Source organism: Euprymna scolopes, chromosome 25 (assembly GCF_053919585.1).
Source record: "Euprymna scolopes isolate OS-2025 chromosome 25, ASM5391958v1, whole genome shotgun sequence".
Taxonomy (NCBI): Eukaryota; Metazoa; Mollusca; class Cephalopoda; order Sepiida; family Sepiolidae; genus Euprymna; species Euprymna scolopes.
This window is the reverse complement of record NC_136506.1, coordinates 26,419,774-26,440,460: the sequence shown is the minus strand read 5'-3', so window position 1 is coordinate 26,440,460 and position 20,687 is coordinate 26,419,774. Positions and strand designations below refer to the sequence as shown.

At 29.8% G+C, this 20,687-nt stretch overlaps 1 protein-coding gene across 3 annotated transcripts in view; it reads left to right on the top strand.

Moving 5' to 3' along the window:
- Positions 1–20,411, top strand: part of LOC145247303 (GPI-specific phospholipase A2-like PGAP3) — a 177,918-nt gene extending 157,507 nt beyond the window's left edge. For all 3 annotated transcript variants that reach the window (XM_080108924.1, XM_080108926.1, XM_080108925.1), the window contains exon 8: positions 331–20,411. In XM_080108924.1, coding sequence (XP_079965050.1) covers positions 331–379 — 49 coding nt within the window. In that variant the 3' untranslated portion in view covers positions 380–20,411. The remainder of the gene's footprint in view (positions 1–330) is intronic.
- The last annotated feature ends 276 nt before the right edge of the window (positions 20,412–20,687 follow it).

The following is a 20,687-nucleotide window of genomic DNA, read 5'->3' as shown; positions in this document are numbered from 1 at the left end:
CGGTCAATGTAACCTCCAACTTTCTTCTGGTGCATCATGTTAAACTCTTGAATTTGCATAGAATTTTTGAAACGGTTCGTATTTAAAAAAAAAAAAAAAAAAAAAATTTATCTTAATTGTTTTGAATTTTTAAATTTAGAAAAATTGTAATTTTTAAAAAAATTGATTAAATATTTAAAAAATTTTAAAAAAAAAATTTTAATTTAAAAAAAACAATTTTTTTTTTTTTTTTTTTTTTTTTTTTTTTTTTTTTCAAATCCTGTGCAACTCTTTAGGTCATCTTGCTAATCAATCTGAATCGGTAATTAATTTATTTTTGTTTCTTTTCAGTTTCCTGATCGATGACTGCTTACATATGTTACGGAGAGAACGTGTATGACGATACCTCGGGAGTGATCGAGGTTTACCCATTTAATTGTTATTTCCTAGTGTCTGTTCATGAACCTTTTTCATTTACGCATGCTGGGCTGTCCTCTCCTACAGCTCCGTCTCATGGAAATTTTTTCACCGACTTTCCATATTTATATTTCATCGATAAGTGATATCAGACGTGCACATAATTGCTTTGAAAATATGCATGTGTTCATCAGGAAATATATAACTGTTTTTAATGTGTCCGACATGAATGTATATATGTGTGTGTGTGTATGTATATATATATATATATATATATATATATATATATATATGGAAAAGGAAAAAAAATTCAATTGTTTATATATTCATCAATATTTTTTTCTGGGGCATATTTAGAATTAAACTTATTTAAAAAAAAAAAAAAGAAAAATCTTTGTTGTACATACTACTCATGAAACGAATGTCATATTCCAAAAAGCATATCAAGTAGTTTTTTTTTAATTAAATAAAATCAAATTTTATGATTTTTTTGGCGATTTTTAGTATTTTTTGCAGCCATTAGGGATTATATTTATAGAGAAATAAGTAAATCTTGTTAATCGAATTGAGTTGTCTGCCCTTGTTTAACTTAAATGCATCCTGTGGCAACTGGCTGCACTCCCATTTGGTACATCATAAAATTTGATATTTTTTTATTTAAAAAAAAAAAAATTAAAAAAAATAAAAATAAAAAAAATCAAATACTTGATCAATTTAGGTAATTCTTTGTTTCATGACAGATATGTACATCATAAAGATGTTTCTGTAGTTGCTGTATTATCATTTTTTTCTTTTTCTTTTTTTTTAAATAAGTGTAATTCTAAATTGGTACCTTTTTTGTATTTATTTCAAGATTAAATACGACTGATTTGAACCAAAACAGAAGTCAATATTTGAAAAATGCATGGGGCCTCTATCATGTGAGAAGAATATTTGTTTTCTCTATTTTAATTTTTTTTTTTCATATGAAATATAGACATTAGAATTCAAAATATGTGATGTTATTTTTGTAATTAATATCGATGTTATGTACAAAGTTTTATTGGAAATCTTGTGTTGGATAGCTAGCCTGGATCTAAATTAGAGTTCAGTCAGTATTAATTTGCTGATTAAAAGATAAATTGTTGAAGCCGTTACGTTGTTTGTGTTGGTTTATAATGAATGTTGATTCAAGAAATCTTTGGCAAGATTTATTAAAAATAAATTTAATGAGTCTAGCTTGTTTGAATTATTTAAAAAGAATAATCATGTTTTAACATATGAGAGAATAATGTATTTAGTGAATTGTGATAGAAATCTCTCTGAACACTTCTTGAATCAATGCTGCATTATAAATCTGGCACAAGTAAACCCTTTTTTTTTTTTTTTTTTTTTTTTTTTTATTTGTCATTTTGAGAAAGTCTTGAAATAAAAACAAAATTTAGATGAGTATATAAACAATTTACTTTTTTCCCTCCATTATGATTCTCATTTTCATAATGTTCCCCACTGTTTTTGTAAAGTTTTTTTTTTATTTTTTTTTATATATCTTTTTAATATTGAAGAGCAGTAAAGATGCTCCTTGAAACGATTTATGGTGATAAGCAGAGTGTATTATTTCTTTAAAAACATTTTTTACCTGGTTACAAAAAGTTGTCTTTGTCGAGAACTTGCTGTGGCAAATGATCACTGTATCGACCCTATGAAGTGACAATAATTGAAATGAACTAAAGAAGTTGCAGGTATTTGGATATACAACAGAGGCAACACATACGCAAAAAATTAATGTTTTCTAATAGTTTAGACATGCAAATAAACCATGATACTTGACATTTGCTTTTTAAACTTTAATTTAAACCACAAATAATTTTTTTTTGATTAAATTTAAAGGCTTCAAATTTAAAAAAAAAATGTTGAATAGTGATGTTAACTAAATGAGTCAGCCATTTTCATCTATAACTAATTGCCTGGGAATCAATTTACGTTCCCTTTTGTTTAAAAAAAAATTTCATCTAGGCATTCAACAAATTATTACATTTTTTATCGGAATTTTGGAAGTTAAATTTTATTATTACAATATTGTTTGATCATTCAAGTATCAATTGAAAATTTAAATCACTTTTATGAGACTTTAAGTGTTAACTTTATTATTACATATTGTTTGGGCATTAAATTATCAATTTAATCAAATTTTTACAGCATGTAAATATATTTTGTAAATTTCTTCCATCTTTTTTTTTTTAAATTTTTATAGCATATTTACATTAAAAAATTATAACATATTGCCAATCAAAATTCTTTTTAATTATAAAAGCTAACTTTTTTACAAAATAAGCGAAAAAAAAAAACATTCTGATAGACTTAATTTCTTAATCAAATTTTTTTTGAATGGGCATTGAAAAATTTCTATTTATCTTAGTCGTTTTCATTTTAATAATCGATTGATAAATAAAAATAATATTGTATTTTACAAAGATGAGCTGTACAGATGCATTAAAATGTGATTACACGTTTTAATATAAAGATTATTTTTATTTTATTAATTCTTTTGTAAAACAGACATAAACATCATATTTAGTGTAACAACCTGCTTAGAGTCTAAATAATTTCAAAGTCCTAATTACTAAAATAAAATACAATTCTTAAATCGACCACACTTCTTGGAGTGAGACGTGTATCAAGATTATACTGATTCTAATACCATTGTCCGGTTTTTGTTTTCTATTTTTGTTGAAAGGAATAAAATAATAATTTAAAAATTTGGTTATAATTAAAGTTTCTTGGCAAAATTCAAGTATTATGTTTTTTTTTTTGTTTTTTTTTTTGTTTTTTTTTTTTGTGTGTCCTGCTAACATCACCCATTAATTTTCACGTGTCCTGTTGCATCAAAGAGCCGGAAGTCACATGACCACACTTTCTTGAGCTCCCTGTGTAATGATATATCAAATAAGGACCAAGGGAGATAATCTATTGGGAAATTAAAACTTTTAATATTTGAACACTTATAAGTGAAAAAAAAAAAAAGAAAAAAGTTAACAGCAATGGCCTTTTAAAAGCACTCTTCCGGTACACTGTACAAAAGAACTATTGACTTTGTGTTTTTTGTTTTGTTTGTTGCATTCTCTGATTAACATCAGGTGATATTAATAGTATCCTACCAGTGACTTTTTTAAAATACTGTTTTCCACCTTCCCACTCATTTGTCAAATCACCACCTAAATGTTTATGGTCAGTTATCTCCCCTGCAACATGTTATGGGTCAGTTATCTCCCCTGCAACATGTTAATGATGTTGCCATGTTAGAATGGGCAAAAGATCAAAATATCCATAACTGTTTTGTTTTTTCTTTTTTTTTTTTTTCATATATATATATATATAAGAAAAAGAAAATTTAATTACCTTGATTTATTCACCCACCTCACCTTTTGCAAAAAAAAAAAATTATACACAAATATTTTATGAAGTTGTTTTTTATAGCATGTTTTCCTTTTTAACTATTCTAACATATTGTCAATTAAAAATAAATGAGTTTTATATCATCGAAGTATTTTATAGCATATTAACAATTAAAAAGCAAAATATTTTATAAAACATTACTTATTAAGAATCAAACGTTTTATAGTGTACTGCCTATAAAAAAATGAGACGTTTTATATTGAATTGCCTATTAAAAAAAAAAAATAAATGAAATGTTTTGTTGACGGTCGACTGAACACCTGGAATAAATAACTATGATGCAAAAGTAAAGTAGAACAGATATATTGAAAGCAAAAAAGTATATACAAATATTTACATGGCGTCCATTGGTATAGTCATGGGGAGACCATCCCTGGAGAAGGTGTCGGCTGGGTGGTTGTCGACTCTTGATCTTGTGGCTCTCTGAGTCTCTCGTTGGGTCTCTCCTGTCTTTACGGTACCAACCATATTTATATAGTTGACACTCTACGCATGCTAATTAAGTAGATCCTACCACAACAGTTTTACAGCGTTTTACCTATAAAAAAAAAAGCGATGTTTTATAGTGTGTTACCTATAAACAAACGGGACGTTTTACAGTGCGCTATCTATAAAAAAAAACAGGACGTTTTACAGTGTGCTACCTAAGAAAAAAAAGAAAAAAACGAGATGTTTTATAGTGTACTACCTATAAAAAATGAGACGTTTTATAGTTTACTGCTTATTAAAAAAAATGGAACGCTATAACATAGTAATATAATCAACTCAATGTTTCAGTACAATTTGCCTTCTTGGAATATTGTAAAGAGGAAGGAAAATCGAAAAGATTTTGAAACTGGTTTTTTGATTTAACTGATAGTTTGCAGTCGAATACATAACTACAATATGTCTTCTATTCTCATTGAACACTGACGATAATGGAAAAATATGAATAGATCACTTTTCAGGAGCTGACATTGTTAATATATACAATAAGATTTCTCTTTCTTCATAGCTTGTGCTGATGGATGGCCCAATGGTCAAAATCTTCAACTGTCAAAAAAAAAAAAAAGAAAAAAAGTCAAGTTCTGATCTCGTCCTGCGGCACTTGTATATCTAACTATACTGAATAGCTGTGAAACAGTCCCTGCATCACGCAAACACACACATAGGTATATTCTTTTGTAGGAGGTTTAGACAATTTAAGAATATGATTTTTATTTGGTTGGATGTGTGTTGAACGACTTTTGTTTTTATGGATGGTAGAAACAAAAATGTCCATTTTAAAACTTTGCCTTTTTTGTATGACAAAATTTTTTTTTTTTTTTTTTTTTTACCGACCCGTGTATTATACCATATGCTAGAGTTATTACGCTCAATACCTACCTATATCCGACTATCTACCCCGTGTTTTACCTAAAACTGGATCTGTCATAACCAATCTCCAGCTTGACGTGTTTTTGTTATGTTTGTTGAATGTAAAAAAAAACAAAAAAAAAAAACAAATAAAAAAAAATTGTTATCCATTACCTTTTATATGTAGTCAACATGTACTATATATACATATATTATATACATACATACATACATATATATATATATATATATATATATATATATATATATGCATCCTCTAGCAACCTAATCTCATTCACACATTCTCATCTGCCTGAGATTTCTATTTGTCCTTGTCTTTCAAAAAGCCACAATATTTGTTTGATTTCTTGTTTTTTTATTTATTTTTTTGTTAACTCCACTCAATCAGGAAACATGCGTGATTGACTTTTTTTTTCTTCTTTCTTTGAAGATTGTAACGCTGGGTATGGGGCAGCCAAACCAGCTGCCAGCATTCCCCTGCTTTTTATTGAAAAATCGAGAGCTCTTTTTAGTATCCTCGTTGTTCCCTTAAGTGCAATTGTCTGGATCTTTCTTGCACTTGGTTCACCGGGAATATTAGTTAGGTAGGACTTCAGGTACTTCTTCATAAGCCCTGTATCACCTATAATAACTGGTATGATTGATATCTCCCTTAGATTCCAGTTTCTTTTCATATCATACATGAGACCTTGATATTTAGTCTATTTTTCTCTTTCGGCTCTGTTCAGACCTCCATCATTAGGGACACTCACTTTAACCAAGGTTGCCACTCTTTCTGACTTGACTGGATAGATATCATTGTGACCTGCCAAATTGGCTAGGCCAAGTTAAAAACGCATCATATCTACTGTGATCATTCACGCACCGGTGCTGTAAGAGAAAAAATATGAACTCCAAATTTACCTCCACCTCACGTGGAAAATAGTGACATGCATTGAATTATAAAGAATGTATCGGTTAAAATATATGACATTTCGGTATTAAATTGAACCCAAAAAGAATTGATTGGTTGCTAAGCACACACGCAAAACTGAAGTCAAAATACACAACCAAAAGTGAACATGCAAACGCAAAAATTAAACTAAATCCAAAGTACATACACACAAAACTTAATTTGAAATTGAAACCAGACAAACACTAACCAAGACCATGCCAAAACAAAAACACACACACGCACGCACTAAAATCAAATATACACAAATGCATTTATGTATTTAAGTATTTTTTTTTATTTTATTAGAAAATTCAGTTATAGTCGGTTAACATACTTCCTAACTTCTGGCGTAGCGCTACCGGAAGTGGTGACGAGGCAAATCAGCTCCATCATTTCTATTGTTCTTCAATATTTCTATTGTGAAGCGATTAATTGAAATAAAATATAAGCAAAAGGCATTATTGAAAACTTTACAATAAAAATTTTAAAAAATCATAAACACAATTAGTTTTTATTTGCACTTTTAATAACAAAATTTAAAAAATAAGATATTATTTTGTTTGAAGTTTTATAAGAAATAAGTTTTTTTTTTAAATTTTGAAATCAAAATAACAAAATTTAAAAAATAAGATATTATTTTGTTTGAAGTTTTATAAGAAATATGTTTGAAATTATAAAAATAAGTTTTTTTTTTAATTTTGAAATCAAAATAACAAAATTTCAAGCATCATAAAAAAAAAAGTATCCGATACACATAATATTGCCAAAATGGTTTAAAAAGATTTTTAAGTGTTTTCAATAATTCTGAAAAAAAAAACTAGTTTCAATAATTCTTAATTAAAATAAGACTGAAAAAACTTTTCAATGATTCTTAAATAAAAATAAACGATCAGAAAAACATAATAAAAAAAAGTATGTGCACAGGAGAGATATAGGTGTGAGAGAAAAACAAACGGAGGGACTGATTTGCCTTGTTATTGCTACGCCGGAAGTTAGGAAGTATGTTAGCTGGCTGTAACTGAAAATTCTATTCTTTGACAATAATTTCCAAAATATAAAAGTGAAAATGAATTGTTGATTTCTATTATACACATTCATTAAAAATGTGAGAGATTTTTATGAAGCTGAGAAGCTTCATAAAAATCTAATTTTATTTTTTATATATGTGCATATGAAGAAAAAAATTGGTTAAAATATGACCGTATATCTAGATGACCTCCCCCCCAAAAAAAACAACCAACCAAATAATATACAATTTATCAGGTGAGATTTTTACTCAGTGAATTAATGAAGATGTTATGTTTACACTACAACGTTACGGTTTCAATTAATCTTCATGTAGTAGGATTGTTATATTTTAACGTTTCCTTTCCTATTTTTTTTTTTTATATATAAAAGAAAATTTTTAAATAACATCTTACATATTTCTGAAGTTTTCTATATCAATAAAATTGTTTTTTACATTCATGTATTTTTTTAATAAGATTTAATTACTTTTTAATTGAATATTTAGTATCGAAAATGCATTAATTACCTTTAAAGAAAATTACATTTTTCTGCTAACCCATTCACTCGTTTTTCTTGGTTTTAACAGCAATGCAATCATTTGGGTCTCAATACTGGGTGCAAGAAGACATAGGGTTTCTTATTCAATCCTTGGCAACACTGGATATTCTTGCTAGTTTAATACAAAGGACAAAATATAGAAAATCTGATCATATAAGGTAATTTATGTTGTATAGTTCCTCTGATACGGCACAATCACATTGACACACCGGTTCTCACCAGATCACTGAAGTTAAGCAATGTTGAGCCTGGCCAGTACTAGATGGGTGACCATTTGGGAAAGCTAGACACTGTATGTACCTTCTGGAACCCTCAAAAAAGAACTTGCTACAAAAGCATCTACAAAGTTGTAGATGGCCTATGCCCCTCCAGGGGCTGAAGGTTATGGGATGAGATGGATAGTTCATCGGATATTTTTTATCTCCACATCTAAAACCTATGTATATCGATAGATATAAAAGGGTGCAATGGAAAAACATAGATATACCAAAATACACAGAATCTGTTTTTATTGTCACTCAACCACTTTTAATATTAGTTTATATATATATATATATATATATATATATATATATATATATATATATATATATATATATATATATACAAAATGTCGTTTATATTAAGCGATAGTGACAAATTTGTTAAATTAGACCCTGTTGACACCCATGATCCCACGAGTACTCTGGAATCTAAATTCCAGAAAAAATTAGTTAAATGGGTAAAAAGTGGTTTACTTTCTTCTGAGGTAGTTAGTGAGGTTAGAACCTCGGGCTCTATCCGTCCAAGATTATATGGCCTACCCAAAACACACAAAGCGGATATTCCCTTAAGACCCATTCTATCTATGGTAGGGTCCTTACAACAGAAGGTTACAAAATGGATCTTCAATATTCTTCAGCCAGTATCGAATTATTATAGTAAATACTGTCTGAAAGATTCATTTCATTTCGCTGACTACATGCAAAAATCAATGAGTACAACTAAATTTATGTGTTCGTATGATATCAGCAATTTATTTACTTGCGTCCTAGTTTTAGAAACGATAGATATTTGTGCTGACTTTTTATATCGCAGCCAAAGTCCAACACCTTCCGTTCCTGAACACATATATGTTGAACTAATTAAATTTGCCGTCACATCCGTTGAATTTAGCTTTAATGATGTAATGTACAGGCAAATTGATGGTGTGTCGATGGGCTCCGTGTCCATTGGCCAACATTTTTGTAGGATTCCATGAGGAAAAATTAAGGTCCGGACCCATAAAACCATTGGTCTATTTTAGATATGTAGACGACACGTTTTGCCTATTTGATAGTAATTCGGAGGCAAACAAATTTTTCTCGTTACTAAACAGTATGCATCCGGCGTTAAAGTATACATATGAAAGTGGAGATAATTCCGCCCTGGCGTTTCTCGATTTTTTGGTAACAAAAATTCCATCTAGTTACCTTAAATCGATTTATCGCAAACCAACATTCACTGGGCTGTCTACACGCTGGGATTCATTCTGCCCTAACAAGCGCAAATATACTTAAATTTGGACATTAACACATCGTGTCCTAATGATCTGCTTGCCAGAAAAATTGGATGAGGAATTAAATACAATTACAGATGCTTTGTCCAATAATGGGTATCCTTTAGATGTAATTGAAACCACCATTAAAAGGAAAAGAGCAGATTTTTACAAACAAAACCCAATATGGTGGATAAATGTCCGGTTTATATTCGATTGCCGTAGTTGGGGAAAGTAAGTGAAAAATTCACTAAACAAATTAGTTCAACTGTTGAAGGATGTTATTTTGCTACAAACATTCAGGTTGTGTATAATACAAAACCATTAATGGTTTCCAATAAAAGAGATGTTCTAACCCCTCATCATATTAGTAATGTCATTTATTCATTTAAATGTGGTTGCGGTGCCGACTACGTAGGTAGAACGTCTTTAAAATTGGTAAGTCGCATACATGTATCGAGCAAAATCAGGAATGGAACATTCCTACCTACCAACGCTGTAAACAACACATGGATCCGCTATAACGGAACACTTTATTAAATACCGGAATTGTGCAACAAACTTCAGCATAGGCTCTTTTTACATATTGAGTTGAGCTCACTCCGTATATCATCTAAAAGTCTTGGAGACTGTTCACGTTCGCCTTAGGAAGCCTTCCCTTTGTAAGCAAAAGGACTGCTTGTTGGGTTTGAACGTGATCAGCCTCTAAAATTCATCCCTATACGATTGCTCTTGCTCCCATCTCTTTTTTAGATTTTATCATTAAGGAAAACAAATTACTAAAAAAATAAATTCCTCCATTCCAATTTTAATGTGTGAGGATGAAACATATCAATTGACTCGTTTGATTTTTTTTTTTTTCTATTTCCCTACTTTTATTTTTTAGTCGCTATCCGTTTTCCTTTTCTCCTCGGTCTTTTTTTTTTTTTTTAAATATAAAATGAATTCCGGACGAATACAGCTTCCCTTCATGATTGCCTTAAAGTTTTGTACCCCCAAGAAAATCATGAAATATATATATATATATATATATATATACATATATACTAGCAAGCCACCCAGCATTACCCGATCGTAAAATACATATAAATATTATATTTTTATTCATGCAAGTTTTGTATTATTATAGACCCAATTTTCTATTAATTATTATATTGTACCCAATATATAGTAGTGATTTCAAAAGTATAAAAAAAAAAAAGACTTAGATGCCATCAGCTAGAATTGAAACCAAAACATTTAGTTCTCTAGCAGTATTCACTACCACCTGAGCTAAGAATACACGCATATCAAAACTTTACAAATCAATGTACTTAAACTTATAAATGTATATTTGCATATGTGTACCGCATACACATTATGTCTAAGTTCCAATTTTTTAAAATTTTGACCTCTTAGCAGCTATTTTTTCTAGTTAAAAACCAAATGGAATTTGTTCTACAGGTCTGAATATCCCATATATCAAATGTTTGCTTAGATTAAAAAAAAAAAAAAAAAAGATCTTTTAATTTAAGTTTATTTTGACTCTTTTTCAAGATCAAAACCGAATTGTGGCTTTTCAACCATTTTTTTCTTTTTTTTTTACAATTGCTATTCTTTGGTTATATTCTTATATCCAATTCACTTGTCCGGTTCCCCCCCCCCCCCGCCCAAATACTTTGTTAGTCATGGCAGATGGGAAAAAATGTTAACGATGTTTGTTTTTGTTTTTTTTGTGGTAAATACCCAGAACCTCGAGTTATTTCCCCTTAAAGCCTCTTCCATCTCTAAAAAAAAAAAAAAGTGTGCATTAGCTTTAGAGAGTGAAGTTTAGCACCCTACTGTCTTTTTGTGATATGGTGTGGAATTAAATCAAGTGTTGTTTTTGTTAAAGTAATTCTTCTCATGATGAATTTGATTCAAGAAGAACAAGAACTAATCCCGTCTTGAAATGCGTCTGTTTCGTTTGTGCATTTAGGATTGAAAATGATGCTTAAAACTAAATTGTGACAGACCAATGACTGACAGAAAAGACCTCTTACGGAAATGCATAGACGCATCTAAAGATGCTATTTCAAACTCTAGTGTGACAAATAAACGGAAATAGCATTTCAAACTTAAGCATTACAGACAGTATACGAACAGATTTGTTGAAGTATCTGAATGAATTAAAGTAACCTTAAAACGCAGTTATAAAATAACTTGGTCTATCTTTTTTGCTTTTTTTTTTTTTTTTTTTTTTCTAATTTCGTTTGTGCACGTGTTTATTTTTTTTTTCTTAAAATCCAAAAAAATTTCAAATGTCAAGAATCCTTCAACTCTTCACTTTTCATATCTGGTTCTCCTGGCCTTTGATTTCTCTGCTTGAGAAAGGATTAGTTTATTGCTAATTATTGAGGCACCCCTACCAGGAAATACTGATGGGGCCTCCTAGGCATTTTTTTTTTCTTTCAGGCCAGAGTACTCTCCCTTAAGGGAGCTAGCTCTTCAACTCCCACTTTCCGACCCTTGTCACATTTTCCCAATGCGTGAGGGAGATAAATAACCAATCCTGTTTTTTTTTTTCTGTCATTTTTCATATCTCCTTGTCTTTTAAGAATTTTGAAGCAGTTTTTTTGTGAGCTGACAATAAGTGATGTCATTCTTAACCGTTTCGCTTGGAACAAAGTACTATATCTGTTTTGTTACTACACTTCATTTGTTCTGTTTTCGGCCATTGCAGAAGAAATCCTTCTAAACTGAGGCAATCTTATTTTTTGTCTCAATCCAGAGTGGGCCATTATTATTTTTTTTAACATGCTGGAGTTTCTCTAAATGGATTGTGTATCCAACTTTACCGCCGTGAGCAAACGAGTTAATAAGGTTGCATCGTTCTTAATTTCTGGGTTTTCTTAACAAGACAAGGGGAAGTAATTCAGTGAATTAAAAACTGATTTTTATTTATTTATTTTTTTAAAACTTTTCAGACTCTTGCAAACTTTCTTATTTTTTGTCTATTTTTATTTTTTTTTTCAGGCAAACCAATTTCTCGTCATGCATTTTATTATTTTTTTAATTTTATTTTGCTTTTTTTTTTTCAACAAAATAAAACATTTATTAATGTTTCTTGAAAAAAAAAAGAAGAATTGATTTGCTGGATTCAAATGAATGAGTGAATATACTTTCAATAATCTGTTAACATTGAAACTTATCTAAAACAGAAAATTCTGTTGTAGCTGGTCACAAGGATAAACTTTAGTGGAATCACAAAACTCGTTGCTTGACACTATTTCAAAACACCTTAATGCATAAAACCAGTATATTTGATGTGTTTTCCCCCTCCCCCTCTCCACTCACCTAAATCACAAAATTGAGTATTAACAGTCGCATACATTGACTTTAAACAGTCTTATTACGCTCCTGTTGTATGAACCTTTTCCATATATATATATTATATATAATATTTTTTTTTTTTGTATATATAACCACCTGGTTAATGATACGGTTAGAGAAGAGCATCAGTTTTTGTAATTTAAATTATTTTTCTTCCTTGAATTGATTTCCAAGACTAAACTTGTTTCCCTCAATAAATACAAGAAACCTTCTCTACCACCAATAGCAATGGCCACTGACTCTTTATCTGAAAGTACATCTTTTAAACTCCTCGGCCTAATGCTCACGGGAAGCATGAGTTGGAACAATTACATTGAGAGCATTGCCAGGACCACTGCGAAAAAGTTAGGATCTCTCTACCGTGCTAGAAAGCTACTAACGCCCGAAAGTATCCTATACCTCTATAACGCCACCATTCGCCCATGTATGGAGTATTCTTGTCATATTTGGGCTGGTGCATCTGCTACTAGTCTCTCGCTCTTAGACAAGGTTCAAAAGAGAGTCGCCAATCTGATAGGTCCTGAACTGTCATCTAAACTTCAGCCTCTGTCCCATCGACGAAATGTTGCATCCCCCTGCCTGTTCTACAAGTACTTTAATGGCAAATGCTCTGACGAATTGCAAGCACTTGTGCCCCTCAACATAAATACCCTCGACAAACCCGACAAGCAGCTAAATCTCACCCCTTCACAGTAGAGATCCCTAGATGTAAGAGAACCTTCTACTCCAATAGTTTCTTCCCCAGAACAGCTAGACTTTGGAATTCCCTTCCGAGTCCCTGCTTCCCAAACTGTACTGACATGCAGAAGTTCAAGTGTAATGGGAATCGACATCTTGCTACCCAACTCCCTGATGCCTATGTCCCTGATAGTAGCCCCCTACAACAAAGTGGCAATGTGCCTTGTTTGGGGTGAAAATGTAATAAAAAAAAAAAAAAAAAAATGTTTAATTCAAAAACAGATTTTAGCTCAACAAATAAAAGAACAAAAAATATTCCGTCATTGATTATAAAATTATGAACTTTAATTATATCCTTTAGCCTCGTTCTCATGAACAATTTGTTGCATAGTTAATGTTCCTGGTAAAACTTCCTTAATCTTACAACCAACTTTAAGTTTGGGTGGCAATATCGAAAATAAACTTTTCTTTTTTTTTACGTTAGCTTATTTTGTTTAGATGTATTAAAGCTCAGTTAAAAAAAAAAAAATGATTACTTTGAATCTATGCTGACTCGAGGCTAATTTCAGAATGGCTCTGTTTATACTTGTTTAGGCACTGGATTTTATACAATGAGATGTGCATTTTGGGATTGAAAGCTTTTCTTCAGAGAAATATTAAATTGAAAAGTTTATAGAAAAAAAAAAGATTTGTAGAAAAATATTTATAAAAACAAATTCTTCCCCCAAATTTATATTAGCCAACAATTTTTGCTAGATTTGTTTAGTTAGTAAATGTTTACTTTAGGGTTCTAAATTCCATATTGCAAAAGCAACAACAAAAATTCAATATTGAAACATTAGCATCAGTTTATTAGCGCCTGTGAAACGATGGAATCTATCTTTCATTAATCCAGTCACTAGCCCTAAGTTAGTATTGAATTAATAGAGAGCAGCAATTGTACTGATTCCAGATACAGTTCTGTGATAACATAATAGACTTTTACCAAATTAATGTGTTAAGTTTTTGTTTTCAGATGTGTGTATAAATTCTTATACACCAGGGTCGTCGGTAATCTAGCAGACAAAATCATTTAAATATTGGTGTTTATTTACCAAACGGTTCATTTGAAAAGAGAAGAACAGGCACAGAAAATCTCAGGAGGCATGGGTTAGTTTCGTACACGTGAAAGTGCACAACAGAAATAGTAAGCTTGTTTAGTTACACTGAGCCATATTGCGTGTGCTGCCCTCCTCTTTTGAGAACAATGACCTAGACATGTTTTTCACGTTCTTGAAGTTTTGCGTGACATCTGGAAGTTGCATTATTCCATGACTTCTGTTTGGTGTCACCTCTGACTGATTCATTGAAACATGGTCTTGATTATGTAACAAATGTTAATGTCGCCATGTTTAATTTTAGATTTTTGGCAATATAAAATTTAGGACCCTAAAGTAAGGATTTATTAAGTTCACGCATAACATAATTGAAATAGTTTCTTTTTTTTTTTTAATTTTATAAAAAATACCTTTTCTTTCTATATTATTTCCTTGTTAAACTTGTTTGTTTACCATTATTTTTGTTAAATTACCGACTCATTAAACCAATATTCAGGAACTGTTTGAGTTAAAATTGCTCCATCCATTAAATAATAAAAAAAATAAAAATAAAAAAAATTATAAAATGGTGTATGGATTCGATTGTAAATATAAAGGACAAGATTATTTACATTTATATGCAAAAAAATATATTTTTTCTCCCCATTTTATTAAAAACGAAAAAAATTTTTTTTTTTTTTCCTATGCCCATTCATGTGGTAAATTTGTACAGTGGAAATTGTGTACATATTTATATCGGCCATTTTTTTTTTTATTCTGTACACCCACCACGTTAGCATCATGTACAGCATTTTTCCCCTTCTGTTTTATATATGATGTAAGAGTTTGTTTTTTTAAGATTATCTCCCCTTGGAAATACAAGGGAGGTAACTGTATTTTTAATCGAGTTTAATAATGCAATAGTGGCGTTGTCGTAAAATACTGTTTTTTCTTTGGTTTTAAAAAATAAGATATAATACTTTTACAAGTAGAATCCCAATGTAATCTCTGAGTGGTGTAATCAGGCTGATTACATAATCTACAGTTTTATGTGCGGCTGCTACTTTCAGCCAATATAATATATATATATATATATATATATATATCTTCCTGGCTTGGTTGGTTTTGAGGATCAGTGGGAAAATTTTTCCTAGACGGCATGCCTTCTAGTGGTTGTGCCGACTGATCTTCGACCTGCACACTCTGTAACACCCAGGCATGGGAATCCTTGGGACCGTGGGCGGATGATGTTTTCCTCCTCCCACATTTGTCCTCAGCGACCTTTCTTCTGTTGATTTTGGAAGCCGGAGTTCCTCGTTTTGACAAAGACCTCCAGTTGTCCCTGTCTTTGGCCTTGCTTTCCCAGTCTTTCTCTGGGATGTCAACTGCATACAGCTGTCACCTCACCTGATCCTTGTAGAACTTATGTGATGCACTTCTGTCCTGTTCGCCATGACACAATTGGCCATAGAACACAACTTTGGTTAGTCTCGTGTCATCCATTCGAGACAAGTCTCCTGCCCAGCTTGTGTTTTAAAACAATTTATTTATGTACTTCTATTTATTCTCTCTCTCTCTCTCTCTCTCTCTATATATATATATATATATATATATATATATATGCCAGCCCCTTTAAGAACGCAGTTCTTATTGTTGAGCATTCTAAGTTGAAATTAAAGTCGTTCACTTAATCTCACATATGCAGATCATGATGTTATAATCATAAGATCACTCTCGGTTGTCTTGACATTTATGCTTTATATAAATACTAATTTCAATTACAATTCTCATGGTTAACATTGACTGTGTGATTTGTTCCTTGCTAATGTAGTCAGATGGCTTTGTGGCCGGGTTCGAATCTCTTGACTGGCTATAATCATTACTCCCTGCACTGATGTTTTCTGAAAGGATGAAAACTAGTGTCTGTATGTATAAAAAAATAATTATAGTAATATATATATCGTTTGCCAGTATACATCATATGACGCCATATGTGATGACGTCATACATGACTCATAGAAGTGTTTAAAAAAAGGAATGCAAAAATAAAAATAATTGATAGAATATCTATTAATAAATAATAAATTAATAAATAAATATATATATATATATATATACATACTAGCTGTACCCTGCCACGCATTGCTGTGGCTTAGATGGTGTAAATCAAATAAAAAATGCATATGTCTTACTTTTTATTTGTTTTCATGAGAACTTATCTGGCATTACACATTCATGAGCTTGTTTCGGTCAGTCAGTTACAATTAGCGCTTTTCAGACGATACTGAGTAATTAAAAACTCTACTTTTTTATAAGCAGTATTGGTGTAAAAGGTCCTTAATTACTCGTAACTGACTGGCTGAAACATGCTCATGAATGTGTAACAACTTATAAATGCTTATGCAAAACAAATAAAAAGTATATCTTGCTCTACTTTAGTATTGAGCACTTTTGTATGAATCTTGTTTAAAAATTCATTGGTTGCTTCACCTCTGGAAAATATTAAACTGGAATAATTATATATATAATATATATATATATATATATATCTCTGCTTCAACGTCATATGACATGTAAACAGACAGACAGAAATATGGCTATATTAACATATTAGGTTGGTGCAAAAATAATGTTTTATTTTGACATGAAGTTGAACGGCAAAAACGACATTATTTTTGCACCAACCTAATATATATGTATACATTTGAAAAAAAAAAAAGAAAAAAGTCTGGCACAACAAAGCATATACTATGTCATCGACATTTTTAAGTGATTTTGCAGCGTTTAAATTGCCAAATAGAAAGTAATTTCTTATTTACATTTACTTTTCTTTTTATAAATCCAAAGTTAAACACTTTTTTCGATGATGCTTCTATTATACATTTGAACGAATTCATCTTTAATTGTGAAAAAGGTGGAAGTTGTAAACTGTTTCTTAACCTCCCCCCCTCTCTCTCTTCAACATATTTCGCTATGATTTTTATTGGTTGTAAAAATAGTTATTTAAAGGCAGATTTTTTTTATTGCATTTGATTCTAACAAATTAAATGTTTGTAAAAAAAAAAAAAAAAAAAAAAAAAAAAATTAAAAAAAAATAGGATTTTAATCGGACCTCATTCTTGTTTATCAAAGGTTTTTTTTTTGGGGGGGGGGGTTCTGGCTTTGGAACCCCTGAAGAAGTCAACAAACCTTATATCATTTGTTTCTTAGAAACTGATACTTGGCAAAATTGGGATCTCTCTGTTGACTGTTAAAAAAATCGTTTAACTATAAACCATATTTTTGTAATTTACTGGTCACAAATGGATTTTTTCTTTTCATTTTCAATAATGTCTAGAGTATTGAAAATCTTGCTTTTTATTTTTCCATTTATTTTTATTATTTTACTGCATTTATTAAATATCCATATTTTAGTAATTTACTGGTTATAAATGTTATTTTTTATTTTTTAAATTGTATTAATAATGTCTAGAGTATTGAAAAGCTTCCTTATCTCCCCCCCCCCCCACTTTTTATCCTTATTTTAATGCATTTATTTATTCAGGCCACGTATACTAAAAAGGTAATTTGATAGGAGTGAATATTTTTATTTTTTGTTTTTGTCAGTTTTCGCTTAGTTTTCTCATTAATTTAACAAGAAAGATTGGGGCTTTTATTCTTGTGAATTTTGAAGTTTGTTTTTTTATTCCTCTTGAAAAATCACACCACAAACGAATAAAAAATGAATTTCAAGTAAAGCAAATGGTATGTACGTAATTGTCATGTTTAAAATAGTAATATATCCAAAAATTCTAGAAAACGATAAGGTAGAAAAATAATTATTAATGAAAAACTGTTTTCAATAAATTTGTCTGACATTTTGAATTACGTTTGTCATATGACTTAAGCAACAAAACTTAAGTTGACAAAGGGAGATAATTATCTTATTTTTAGTAAGCATAATATAGTGATTTTGCATCCTTTCATAAATTTTTTTTTTTCATTAATAATTTTTTAACTACCTAATCGTTTTTTGTAATTTTTAGATAAGTTACTATTTGAGACTTGATAATTACGTAGGTACCCTTTGTTTCACTTAACTTCAATATTGTTTTTGTTTGTATAATATAGAAGCACCAAAGAAATTCTAATCAAAATAAAACATTTTACCAGAAGTAATTCACATGGGAGTTATCTTCCCTTGTCTCCATTTAAAAAAAAAAAAATTATCTCTATTTGTCTTGATTTTTTTTTTTTTTTTTTCTATCTTTTGATAAGAAAAACGAATTTTACTGTTTTGTAGCTTTATGTAAGCATATGCTTATGTTTGCATCTTTGGTTAAAACAAAAGAAGTCTACTTGATGACGGTTTCTGGGTTTTGAAATCAGAAATGGACTAGCAATGTTTACCAAAAGCAGTTACCCATTAAAATATATTTTTTACTTTTGGGTGGGAGGAATCGGAAGGCAAATTTGTTTCCACCATATTTTTTTTCTTGTTAACACAAAAAAAATCAAAGTGATTTTTATAATTAAATTTTTTTTTTTTTTTTTTTCCATTACAAATAATTAAATCCGGGGAGGGATGTTCTATTTTTTTTAGGCAATTACATAGTTTTACAACCTTGCAACTCCATCTTAGGGTTAATAGTAAAACGAAATTCTGTTATTTCTCTTAATGAAATCTTTACAAATGTGTGAAATTAAAAACGACGCCAAAATCTATGCACTATAAAATAATGATTTTTATTTTATTTTATTTTATTTTTTATTATTGATGAGCAGCACTTGTCAATTTCTGATTTCAACAAAAGTAACCTTTTATTTTTTACATAATTAGAATTGTATTCGCAATAACCTATTTAATGCAGGAAAAACGTTATTTATAATGTAATAATTTGAAGACCCCCATGTTCCGTCTAATTAAATTCTTCTAATTTTTGGTTGTGGGATGGGGGGGGGGGGTTACGTATTTAGATTTTAAAAAAAAACAAAAAAACTCATGGAAACAAATGATGCCGGGTATGTTTAAGTGTAGTTAACAGAACAAAAAAAAGGAGTGTGTGTGTATGTATGTATATATATATATATATATATATATATATATATCTCAAATCAATGTTACCAAAGGCAAAATCAGTTACTCTTCTACTTGCCTGGAAAAGTATCTTTGTGTGTGTTTAAACTTATTTTAAAACATTTTTTAGTTTAATACAGTTTCAGCTCTGTTAGAATGAAAAAAAAACAAACAAACATGGCTGACATTAGACGATCATACAGAATCCGATAATCGCTCAAAAATTGCACACAAATACTGGCAATAAAAAATATACAGTTCAGTTGAACATTAAATGTTTGCATGAATGCTGACAATTATTAGCTGTGATTCTGTTTAAAAGAAAAAGATTTGAAAGAGCAGCTGACGGAAAAGTTTGACTCTCATGTTGTTGCCGGCCATCTTGTCTGCAAAAATCCAACGGCTTGTAAAAAAGACTGAACTTTTGTAGTGTAATAAAAAGCATTTCAAAATATTTAAAAACACAAACAAATGATCCAGGTAACATTTATTTGTATTTATTTGTATTTTGACTCTTTTTTTTATTTCTATGTACCACAGTTGAAACATACCCATAAGGCCATTCTATTTAGACAGAATGAGTGTTCGTAAGTTTTTTAGCTTGTAGCTTAAATTTCAAACCAACAGACAAATAACGTCTCCCCATTTAAAGTTTCCACACAAGCACATAAAAATTGATTAATTTTTGGCTTTTTTTTTTTCTCTAATAAATTTCTCCAATTATATTTATTTTTTTTCAAAATCTATAAATTTTTGCTTTTAAATATCTTAATTTTTATTTCCCTCCTCCTCAAGAAACTGTGAATTTTGAAGTTTGTTTTTTTATTCCTCTTGAAAAATCACAATTTCAATGGTACTTTTTCCTTTTTCTTTTTTTCTTTTTCTTTTATTAAATTCTTTTTCTCTAAAGAAGACAAACAATATTAAGCATGTTTTATTTTGTGTTTGGAAGAAAACAATGAAATAATCAAATTTTGTACGAAGGAATATAAAAAAAGAAAATTACCTGATGTGATACAAAAATAAAAACACAACCAGTTGTTTATATTTTGTCTTTTATTTGATTTTTTTTTTTTTTAATACTTTTAAAAAAAAAAATTTTTTTTTTTAATTTAAAAAAAAAAAAAATTCTTTTTTTAAATTTTTTTTATCAGTATAAGGTCATCCCATAAGTTTGGTTCGGGTTTTAATTTTTTTTTTTCTTTTTCTTTTTTTTTTTTTTTTTTTTTTTTTTTTTTTATGGAAAACACCCCAGACCAGATGTGAAGTCATTCGATACTTCCATTTGTGTGAAGACTCCCTTGTTTTTTTCTAGTGATTATT